General features: G+C 45.3%; 7 protein-coding genes across 7 annotated transcripts, besides 6 other annotated features; all 7 read left to right on the top strand.

Annotated features, from left to right (window-relative positions):
* Window positions 1-16: 16 nt before the first annotated feature.
* Window positions 17-117: a microsatellite.
* Window positions 118-223: 106 nt separating this feature from the next.
* Window positions 224-2548, top strand: TraAM80_09235 (putative protein kinase; the record flags this gene model as incomplete). The annotated part of the gene is made up of 1 exon (XM_029385929.1): window positions 224-2548. The coding sequence occupies one exon, from the start codon at window positions 224-226 to the stop codon at window positions 2546-2548; it is 2325 nt and encodes a 774-aa protein (XP_029234213.1).
* A 609-nt stretch (window positions 2549-3157) lies between these two features.
* Window positions 3158-3195: a microsatellite.
* Window positions 3196-3437: 242 nt separating this feature from the next.
* On the top strand, window positions 3438-4226 carry TraAM80_09234 (uncharacterized protein; the record flags this gene model as incomplete). The annotated part of the gene is made up of 1 exon (XM_029385928.1): window positions 3438-4226. The coding sequence occupies one exon, from the start codon at window positions 3438-3440 to the stop codon at window positions 4224-4226; it is 789 nt and encodes a 262-aa protein (XP_029234212.1).
* Window positions 4227-4260: 34 nt separating this feature from the next.
* Window positions 4261-4283: a microsatellite.
* A 101-nt stretch (window positions 4284-4384) lies between these two features.
* Window positions 4385-4417: a microsatellite.
* A 64-nt stretch (window positions 4418-4481) lies between these two features.
* On the top strand, window positions 4482-5219 carry TraAM80_09233 (putative SNF2 DNA repair protein; the record flags this gene model as incomplete). The annotated part of the gene is made up of 1 exon (XM_029385927.1): window positions 4482-5219. One exon carries the CDS (start codon window positions 4482-4484, stop codon window positions 5217-5219), a length of 738 nt encoding a protein of 245 aa, XP_029234211.1.
* Window positions 5220-5567: 348 nt separating this feature from the next.
* Window positions 5568-5627: a sequence feature (A-rich).
* A 206-nt stretch (window positions 5628-5833) lies between these two features.
* On the top strand, window positions 5834-6142 carry TraAM80_09232 (putative protein kinase-like protein; the record flags this gene model as incomplete). The annotated part of the gene is made up of 1 exon (XM_029385926.1): window positions 5834-6142. The coding sequence occupies one exon, from the start codon at window positions 5834-5836 to the stop codon at window positions 6140-6142; it is 309 nt and encodes a 102-aa protein (XP_029234210.1).
* Window positions 6143-6273: 131 nt separating this feature from the next.
* On the top strand, window positions 6274-6939 carry TraAM80_09231 (putative protein kinase-like protein; the record flags this gene model as incomplete). Its single annotated transcript, XM_029385925.1, has 1 exon — window positions 6274-6939. The coding sequence occupies one exon, from the start codon at window positions 6274-6276 to the stop codon at window positions 6937-6939; it is 666 nt and encodes a 221-aa protein (XP_029234209.1).
* A 291-nt stretch (window positions 6940-7230) lies between these two features.
* Window positions 7231-7551, top strand: TraAM80_09230 (putative protein kinase-like protein; the record flags this gene model as incomplete). Its single annotated transcript, XM_029385924.1, has 1 exon — window positions 7231-7551. One exon carries the CDS (start codon window positions 7231-7233, stop codon window positions 7549-7551), a length of 321 nt encoding a protein of 106 aa, XP_029234208.1.
* Window positions 7552-7675: 124 nt separating this feature from the next.
* Window positions 7676-7728: a sequence feature (GA-rich).
* Window positions 7729-8401: 673 nt separating this feature from the next.
* TraAM80_09229 (kinesin-like protein) lies at window positions 8402-9298 on the top strand (the record flags this gene model as incomplete). Its single annotated transcript, XM_029385923.1, has 1 exon — window positions 8402-9298. A coding segment is annotated over one exon (897 nt), but the record flags the coding sequence as incomplete, so codon positions are not given.

The following is a 9298-nucleotide window of genomic DNA, read 5'->3' as shown; positions in this document are numbered from 1 at the left end:
ATTTATTGTCAGACACATGTAGAAATATATATATATATATATATGTATACATATGTTTCTTGATGCATGCACTATTCTTTATTATATATATATATATATATTGTTTTAATTATTATTTTCCCTGCCTAAGAGGCTTGAGATTAGCATCTAGGACTACGATTTATAATAGCTACCACAGGAATTATCACGGCAAGGAAAGTGAAATTTGAGTGATACGGGGGCTATGGAGGTAGAAAGCAAACCAGAGCGCCAGAATGTGTCCACAGATTCCATAATTGAAGAGCTGAAAGCCCTAGCAAGGCACATGTTGCACGCTACTGAGGATGCCCGACGAAGAACACGTTGCATTGGTGACTCAAACTCCTATGGGGTTCTTTTAAGTGCACTTGAATCGTCAGCACCGGGAACAAATCGCGTAAACGGATCGACAGCCGCTTACTATCATTACGATCCTGGTAATACGTTTTCTGTCTCGGGAGGTACTGAGTTGGGGGAAAGAATTAGTGATAATGTGCCATTTTCATTGAATGATTCCGAAACGAAAATGGAGAAGAGAATAACTTCAAAACAGGACATATACTATGCCGAATTGGATAATCAAGAAACTTCTATTTCAGAGAAGGATGAAGATGAGCTTAAAGACGCTGCTGAAGATACTCACCATTTGAGTCGGCAGAAACTCCCATCAATTACACGTCTGACAGCTGTTGACTATTCTGGGTATTCTGAAGAAAACGTTTATGATGGTGTAAAAACACACGTTGTATTTAAGGCAGTTGATCCTATGATATATAAAGAGATAAGTGGTTGCACCTGGCTTCCCGAACCACTATTGCTTTGTCTTGATACGGGAGAGACAATTGAAGATGACAGTGAAGACGAAACAGCTGACAGTGATGAGATGGAAGAGGATACTAAATCGAATAAGAAAAAGGTTTTTCGGGTTCCTTCTTTTCCTTTTGGTGGTGGTGTGACAGAAGCACAAGCCCAATTACTAAGCAAAATGTTTAGTGAGAGTATGCGCAGTTGTGATTTAACAACTTTGACCAGACCAAAGTATATTACAAAGAATGAATTCATAAATTATGAATATGAAGAATGTGCTACAACGGGAGAGTCTCGTAATTCTTTTATTCCGAACTCGCCTTTTGACTTTGTGGTGGAACTTGAGAGAGATGTGGTTTTTGACGCCGTCCGGGCGCGTGAAGAGCGGCGTCGTGAGTTTCGACGTCTGGCTGAGGAACGAAAGGCCCCAGTAACTATGGGATCATTTAATCTTCGCGTGATCATGGATCCTTTAAAAACAGGGTTTGAGGAAGAAAAAACATTTCCCATTAAGAGTGGCGCAATTATCGCCGATCGCTATCAAATTATAGAATTGCTAGGAAAAGCAACATTTAGTCGAGCAGTTCGCTGCTATGATTTGCAACAACCGTTTTACGAGGACTGTGATGAGGAAGAAAATGACCCCGAAACAGAGTGTGCCTCTGATCATGACTCTAAGGAGAACGAATCTGCAGAAGGAGGAAAAAAGAAAAGAATCACTGGTTACGCTGAGGTATGTCTTAAAATTATCAATAACTCGAAAGATTTTTTTGATCAGTCACTGGATGAAATTCGTCTGTTGACACTTATCAACAAATATAAAGATCCTGATAAGGCCCATGTGGTGCGTCTTATTGACTGTTTCTATTATAAAGAACACACAATGTTGGTAACGGAGTTACTCTCAGACAACCTGTATGAATATTCTAAATACAACCGCGAAGAAGAGGATACATTTTACTTTACTATTCCGCGTCTTCGTCGTATCGCTCGCCAGATTGCTGAGGCACTCGCTTATGTGCATAGCCTAAATCTTATTCATGCCGATTTGAAGCCAGAGAATATATTGTTTGTCTCACATCGCCGTTGCGTGGTAAAGGTGATTGATTTTGGCAGTAGTTGTTTTTTGAGTGATCACCTCAGCTCTTATATACAGAGTCGCAGCTATCGTGCTCCTGAGGTAATTTTTGGTTGTGATTACGATGGACGCATCGACGTGTGGTCTCTTGGTGCAATTTTGGTTGAACTCGTTACAGGTGAGGTTCTATTTACGTCTGAGACAGTTCCAGAGATGCTTGCTCGTATTGTTTATGTTTGTGGACAACCCTTTCCACGAAGAATGCTGTGGGAGGGTCGACATACATCCAAGTTTATAAATAAGTTTGGTTGTATCTATGAACAAGGGAGTAAAGATGGGGATGATTCGGCAGAAGATTCTTCATATTATTATTTATATACTCCAGTCTTTCAATCAAAGGACTCTCAGGATGTGAATGAACAAACAATGCATAAAAAGAAGAGTGACACTCCTGATTTGGGAGGAACTGAGGAAACACTCCTCCATGAAGGTCCTTATAGTGTGCTTCGACATAAAATTGCAGCTCATAATATTACGGATGAATCTTTTCTGTCGTTTGTAGAGGCGTGTTTGACGCTTGATCACAAGAAGCGGCCGAGGAGCAAGGAACTTTTGTATCATCCTTTTCTTACTCAGTCCGATTGAAGTGTATTTTCTCAATGCAATTTTGAGAATGGAGTTTATGCGTCAACACAAATGTGCTCGTTGATGAGAAAGTATAGACAAAAATATATTGGAAAAAAAAAGATCAATATATGCGTACAACCGATTTCATAACGTTATGATTCTTTTTCCCCCTTTTTTTTTGAGATGGGGCGGTACTGTTACTAATATATATTAGTCAGAACGAAAAACAAAATAAATAATAACCGTATGAACTATGCTCACGATTCTAATTTTTGAAATCTATGGTTTTTTACTTTGGGCGACTTGCCTTTGTGATGTTATTTTGCCTTTTTTAAAAATGAAATATGTTGCTCTTTTTTGTAACCTTTATTGTCTTGACGTTTCTTGTCGTCTCATACAAAGGCCTGCAGCCGGAGTTGAATATCAAATAAAAACTAGAGACATCTTTTTCTTTGTGTCAGATGGCGAGGGTGCAAGAGAGAAGAGGAACTATTTTCTTTTTTGTGCATTGCTATGACTATATATTGTTTTATCGTTCCCTAAACTTTTTGCATTCTCAGCCGTTCCTTTTGTTATCATTACGATGTGGATACAGCTCCAAGGAATTGGTGTCTTCTCCTGTGACTGACAACAGTAAAACAACAACAACACAGACAAACACAGCAGGAGAAGAACGTGATTTCTATTGTTTTTTTTTCATTTTCCATTTTTTAATTACTATCACTGTTACTGTTTTTTTTTTGAAAGTCCAAAGTTAGAAAAAGTCAAGGCACACCTATCCCATACACGCAAAAAGAAGAAAATTGCGACATTTTGCGGTAGCTTTTTGATGAAACAGAAGTCTATTCCTCTATTGGATGGCAGGGTCGGTAGAAGGCTGACTCTGAGAGGTGGTTCTAGTGTGCGTATGTGGCGCTGGTTCTTGATATCTACTCTGTTTTTTTATGCATGTATAATAATTAGCGCCAAACGTATCTTTGAGGATGGGCCACGTGATCGGAATGCTCGACACAACAGCGATCACGCGGGCACCCAAACTAACGCGTTGCAAAAATTTACAAGTCATATATCTTGGATTGAATGGAGACAACTGGTTCGTAATATTGCCGTGGCTCGATGTACTTTGTTAAAGCGCACCGTTGCTTCTTCACGTTCGGGAGTTAGTGACTCGTCAGAAGTGGATGAAGAAGAAGAAATGCGTCTTTTAGCAGGGGCTCGTTCAGAATCATTTAATGAACTATGCCATAGGCCTATTATGCTGTTGTTTTACCGTGATGACTGTTCGGCGTGCCATGCATTACTACAGGGTCTGGGAAACAGCGCAGAATTTGAGCTGTTGAGTGAATACATGACTATGGTTGTTGCTGACTCTATGGTTGAAATAACCGAAAACTATCCATATCCACAGCCACACTTTCGCAACGACTCCTTGTTTTTTCATGGAGGTCGTAGGAAAAATATACTGCAAATGAAGGAAACTGAGGCTGTGCAAGAGGGGTTTGCAGGACAAGGTGAATACTTTCCACGTGTTTTATTTATTTTTCCACAAAATGGTAGTGTGATGCCAATATTTAATCAAGGGGAGGACTCAAATCCGTCGTTTCTACACTTTTACCATGAAACTTCCTCATTGCTACACAGTATGATGGTTGCGCTGTGGACTATGAACGAGGGGGTGAACTTCTCTGAGCTGTGATTTCTCTTTCTTGTTGTTCTTTGTCATTGCGGAGATTATTATTATTTTTGTTATTATAGTTCTCCGTAGGAATCCTTTAATGTATGTCTATTGTGTTTCTGGTTTACAGTATACATCCTTTTTTTTCTTTTTTATGACCTCATTCTGTATTGAATAAGATATTATATATATATATATATATACATATAATACCTTTCAAAGGTAAATACACACACAACATCTGGATAAAGAAAAGTGGAGAAACAGATATTAGAAATGCCAGTTAACACATCCTCACATTCTTTAAATGATGGAAACCTTGATGTCGAAGTCTTCTTACGCTACTTCGTCGCAACTATACTTCCATACGGTGTGGTGTTTGGGTCGGTGCTTTTGAAGGTCCCTCAAATCGTGAAAATCCTGCAACACCGTAGCGCGGATGGCATATCCTTTGCATCTCTCTGTTTTGACCTCACCGCCTTTGTTGTCACTACGAGCTGGGGAATTGCTCAAGCACTCAACTTTAAAGACTATGGAGAGAATATGCTTATCATGGGCGAGGTGGCCTTTTTGCTACTTTTGGTGGGCTACTTGCAACGTAGTATGACACGTGCGTTGTTGGTGTTTACCTTGGAAGCAACGTCACTAGTTGTTATGTCGTGTGGATATCTTCCCCGTACTTTTCACGAATGGCTACTGAGTATACAAATTTTATTCGGGATAAGCAGCCGTGTGCCCCAAATACTAATGAATTATAGAAATCAGTCAACAGGGCATTTGTCTTTTTTGACGTTTTGGCTGGCCATGGCAGGTGGAGTTTCTAGACTGTTAACGACGTTTCAAAATGTCTCGGTTGAGCAGGGCAAATATATCATGCTGATGCAGTTTGGAGTTTCCGTGGCACTAAATGCAGCAATTCTTTTACAGATTGTGGCCTACAGGGAGCAAACACGGAAGCAGCTGGACCAGCAAAAACAAGGAAAGATGGCGGAGAAGGATAAAAAACAAAGGTAGTTTTTTGAAAACATGTTGGCTGTTACCTGGATGGAGGGGCTGCGAGGGGGAGCATTCATGACATGTGCGTCATTTAGGCCGCTGTGGTGTCTTTACAATCTTTCCTGTGAACTCTTTAGAACCGCCCTAGCCCTCAATGCGGGCGGAAAAAAAAATATGTCTGAAAGGGGCAGAGACGTTAAGATAACAGGGCTGAAACGAAGAAAAAATGGAACTAGAAACAACGGATATTATGACTAGAGTTTTTTTTTTTACATGAAGGACTGGGCGAAAAATTGCAGTGTTTTGGACTATGAAGCTTCTTTTTAAAACATTTTTTTTTTCTGTCTTTTTAGGGATGCTTTAAATTTTCTTTCATCTTTTTGTTTCTCCTCTTCTCTCTCTTTCTGTACGTATATGTGTTTCTTTATAGGTGGCCGGCTTTGATGTGTGCGTTTCACAATTTGAGACTGTCCGCCTCGGACCAGGACTATAAACGCCAGACGCGTTGCTAGTAAAACATAGCGGGGATTCGAAGGGATCTACAAGAACAAACAGCACCAAAAGAAGGAAAGAAGTTGTATTCTTCATTTATTAGTGCAGGTGTGTATTTCCGTATTAACTAGGTACATACTATGACTGGCTGTTCTCTACCGCCGTCTGGGATTGGAAGGGTGGTGAGAGGTCTTGTACAGGCCGGTGAGGTGGGTGCCAAGAAGGCGCTGTGGACCATCTCGAGCACTGAGATTCTGTGTGCAAGGATGCACTCGTGGCAGTCAGCGTTGGGGTGCTACGTTTTTTTTTTTTTTTGCAAGCGACATCTTCCCATCGCAGATAAGGGAACCAACCTTAATACCACAATAACCTTGGGCGTATTGAGGTCGTCCGCTAACTCAGAGTTTAATCCAGCGAGAAGTCAAGTTCACGGTGAAAAAAGTCTTTGAGTTTTAGTTCACCAAATGATGACGATGTGTCACACCGTACACCATCTCCCTTGGCTTTCCTGCTGCACATCACCCAACATCAGCCCACACTTTGTCCACTGTACTATAGACTTTGATTCATTACGTGTGACATGGTTCCCTCTGCAGTGGAAGCCTTAGTAACTGTGGGGAGTGCTCATTGTGTACTAGGTCCCCCGCAGTCTCCACACGCCTTGTTCTCAGGCCTGCTGCCCATTCTTTCAGCTCCGTGTGCCGTTGTGAACTTTTCCTTGCGGCACAACCTTCGCAAAAGGCGATGGGTGGAGTTGTTAAGAACAATTTCCAACCTGTCTGCCTATGCTTTACTGGAGCCGTACACGCGAGAGCTTCGCAAGGTCCTAGTACGGAGTGACACGACATCGGTACTAAATGCTATTGGTCATGACGCCTGCTACAAAGCATGCGTCTATCCGCCCTCGCTTTTGCCGTTGATGAATGAACTACTTTTGCGATGGGAAGCATACTGGAGTGCGTTGAAAGGGACAATGGAGGCCCAGCGCCTCTTGTCAGTCTTTTTCCAGTCGACGCCTCCATCCCTTGACCCTGCCGCTCCTTTGGAGAACGAAGCAGCGCTTGGAGGAAGCCTGGTAATCCACGATGAAGCTTGCATGGAGCACAACTTGAACGAAGGCGCCGGCAATCCTCTTCTCATGCTCCCAGCGCTAGAGAAGAGTAGTTTGGAGGTGCTACACCTTGCTGTTCTCATTGCCGTCTACAGGAAGTATACGGACGAGGACGAACTACAGGAAGAAATATAGATATTTCATCGCCTTATGGAGGCGACGACGCGCGTGGCGGATTTCTCCGCCTGTAAACGCATACGACAAGATTGGACAGTGGCATGTGAAGCTATTGTGCCGGCGTGTCAGGGGCGTCGTGTCTTGCCCTCCATTACCACGGAGCAGCTATTGCTTACTCGTCTGCTACTGCGAGCACCCTTCTGCACGGCCGTATTGCAGGTATTGGACGAGTAGCCTCGCCTTTCACATGAGCAGAGTTGCAACTCAGCAGCTGAAGAAGAAACAAACAAGTCCTTCTTTTATGATTCAATGGCAGCAACGCTGCGATGCCCCGAGGTTGTTTTTGCATTAGCCACTCGCTTATCACCGTTAGACTTTCTTGAGGAGGTTGTGAACAAACGGTTATTATCGTCGAAAGTGTTACTACAGGGAGCTGTGCGAAAGGTGGTTGGGGCCGCGCCTCTTCAAGGGAATATCTACGACGCGGCAGAGGAGTTTTGGATGCATCAAGCACGCCTCGAGCTAGCTCTGCTGTGCAACCTGGAGGGACTGCAGCCTCCGTGTGACAACCTTGCCTTATTCCTTCAAGACTATCTTTCGTGCGTGACATTCGTATGCGCCGCGCATTGATGTGGGATTTTTTGCTTTTTCCTTTCCAATTGTCTTGAGTTTTGAGTGCATAGATGATTTTCTGCGGTGAAGTGTGCCCTCCACGGTTCCGTGTGAGGCCGGAGCCGCAGAAAACGTTTGAACATTTTTTTTTCTTTTTTTCGTTGCTGTGGTTTTTTTTTGTGTGTTTTTTTTTTTGCTTCCTTCTGCTGGACGTTGCAGTCTGAGGGTTGCCGAGCTGTTTTTCGTTGCGTGCGGTGCTCGGCATAAGCGGCGCCGCATGCGCCCAAGTGTGTGGTCTGCCTGCCCCAACAGGACAGCTCCCCGCCAAAGTGCTGCGTTTCGCGGCGCGCTCTGCGCGCCTCCGACGAGGCTGGGTGGAGGTGTTGAATTCTATAAATGTTGTTGTTTTTGTTTGAACACCTTCTCCTCCCGAGAACGTCGTAGTTCTCGTCTCTTACTTCTTTTTTGGTGCTTTTGCGACATGCGTTGAGGGGTGGGGCGGCCCTCACGCATTCGCTTGGCCCCGTTAGTTTCGCTGCTCCGATTAGAGACTGTGCCACGCCGTGGCGTCTGCAGTGACGCGTGTGCCACCTGTCGCAATGAAACGATCCGGGCAGTCGTATGTCTGTTGTTGGGGCTGTACCGTCCCAATCCGTTTTTTTTCTCTCTCTCTGCCGCCGGAGACCAGATAGTTTCAGTAGGAGATAAAACACAAACACCAGATTAGGAGAGCGGCGAGCATACAAGAGAGAGATCAGTCCAAGACGTCGCCGCCTCAGTGCAACAAAAGGTGGACACGAAAGTCAACATTCGAACAGAGAAGCACAACGCTTTACCACAGATAATACAACGTGTGCCAAGTGAGGAAATGTCGGCCTTCACCACGAACGCAGGCACTACGTCAAAAGATTCCATTAAAGTTGCAGTGCGGGTCCGACCATTGAACGCTCGTGAGACAGCGGCCAGATTGCCTTCGTCTGTCAAGGCCAACAGCGATCGTGCAACAGTGACGGTTATCAGTGTTCGGCAACGGAACAACACCTGCCCGGAAAAGAAGACGTTCCAGTTTGACAATGTGTTTTGGTCGCTGAACTGCCCCGATGAGTGCGGCAGCAAGCCGGTGGGGCAGGCCGAGGTGTACGACGCGATTGGTCGGCCGCTGGTGGCGCATGCGTTCAACGGGTTCAACTCGTGCCTGTTTGCATACGGGCAGACCGGAAGCGGCAAGACATACACGATGATGGGGGGCGACCCGAACGCGCTGGGTGGCGCAGACGCCGGCGTGACGCCGCGGCTGTGCCTGGAGCTGTTTCAGATGCGTGAGCGCGTCGAGGCGGAGGGCCACTCGAAGTGGGCGGTGGAGGTGGGGTACATCGAGGTGTACAACGAGCGCGTGTCGGACCTGCTGGCGAGGCGGAAGAAGGGCGCGAAGGAGGAGGAGTTTGTGGAGGTGCGGGAGCACCCGACGCGTGGCGTGTTCGTCGAGGGTCAGGAGCTGCGTGAGGTGTCGAGGCTGGAGGACGTTGTGGCGCTCATCGAGGCTGGCAACAGCGTGCGGCATACCGCCGCGACGAAGATGAACGACCGCAGCAGTCGCAGCCACGCGATTCTCACGCTGATACTGCGCGAGGAGCGGTCGATGCAGACGGCGACGGGGCAGATCATCACGACGGCTGGCAAGAACAGCCGGATGAACCTTGTGGACCTTGCGGGGTCTGAGCGTGTTGCGCAGTCGGAGGTGGTTGGACAGCAGTTCAGCGAGGCG

This window comes from Trypanosoma rangeli (genome assembly GCF_003719475.1).
Source record: "Trypanosoma rangeli strain AM80 chromosome Unknown Tra_15.4_contig_00538, whole genome shotgun sequence".
NCBI lineage: Eukaryota > Euglenozoa > Kinetoplastea > Trypanosomatida > Trypanosomatidae > Trypanosoma > Trypanosoma rangeli.
The sequence above is the reverse complement of the archived record's forward strand: the minus strand, read 5'-3'. Positions and strand labels throughout refer to the sequence as shown.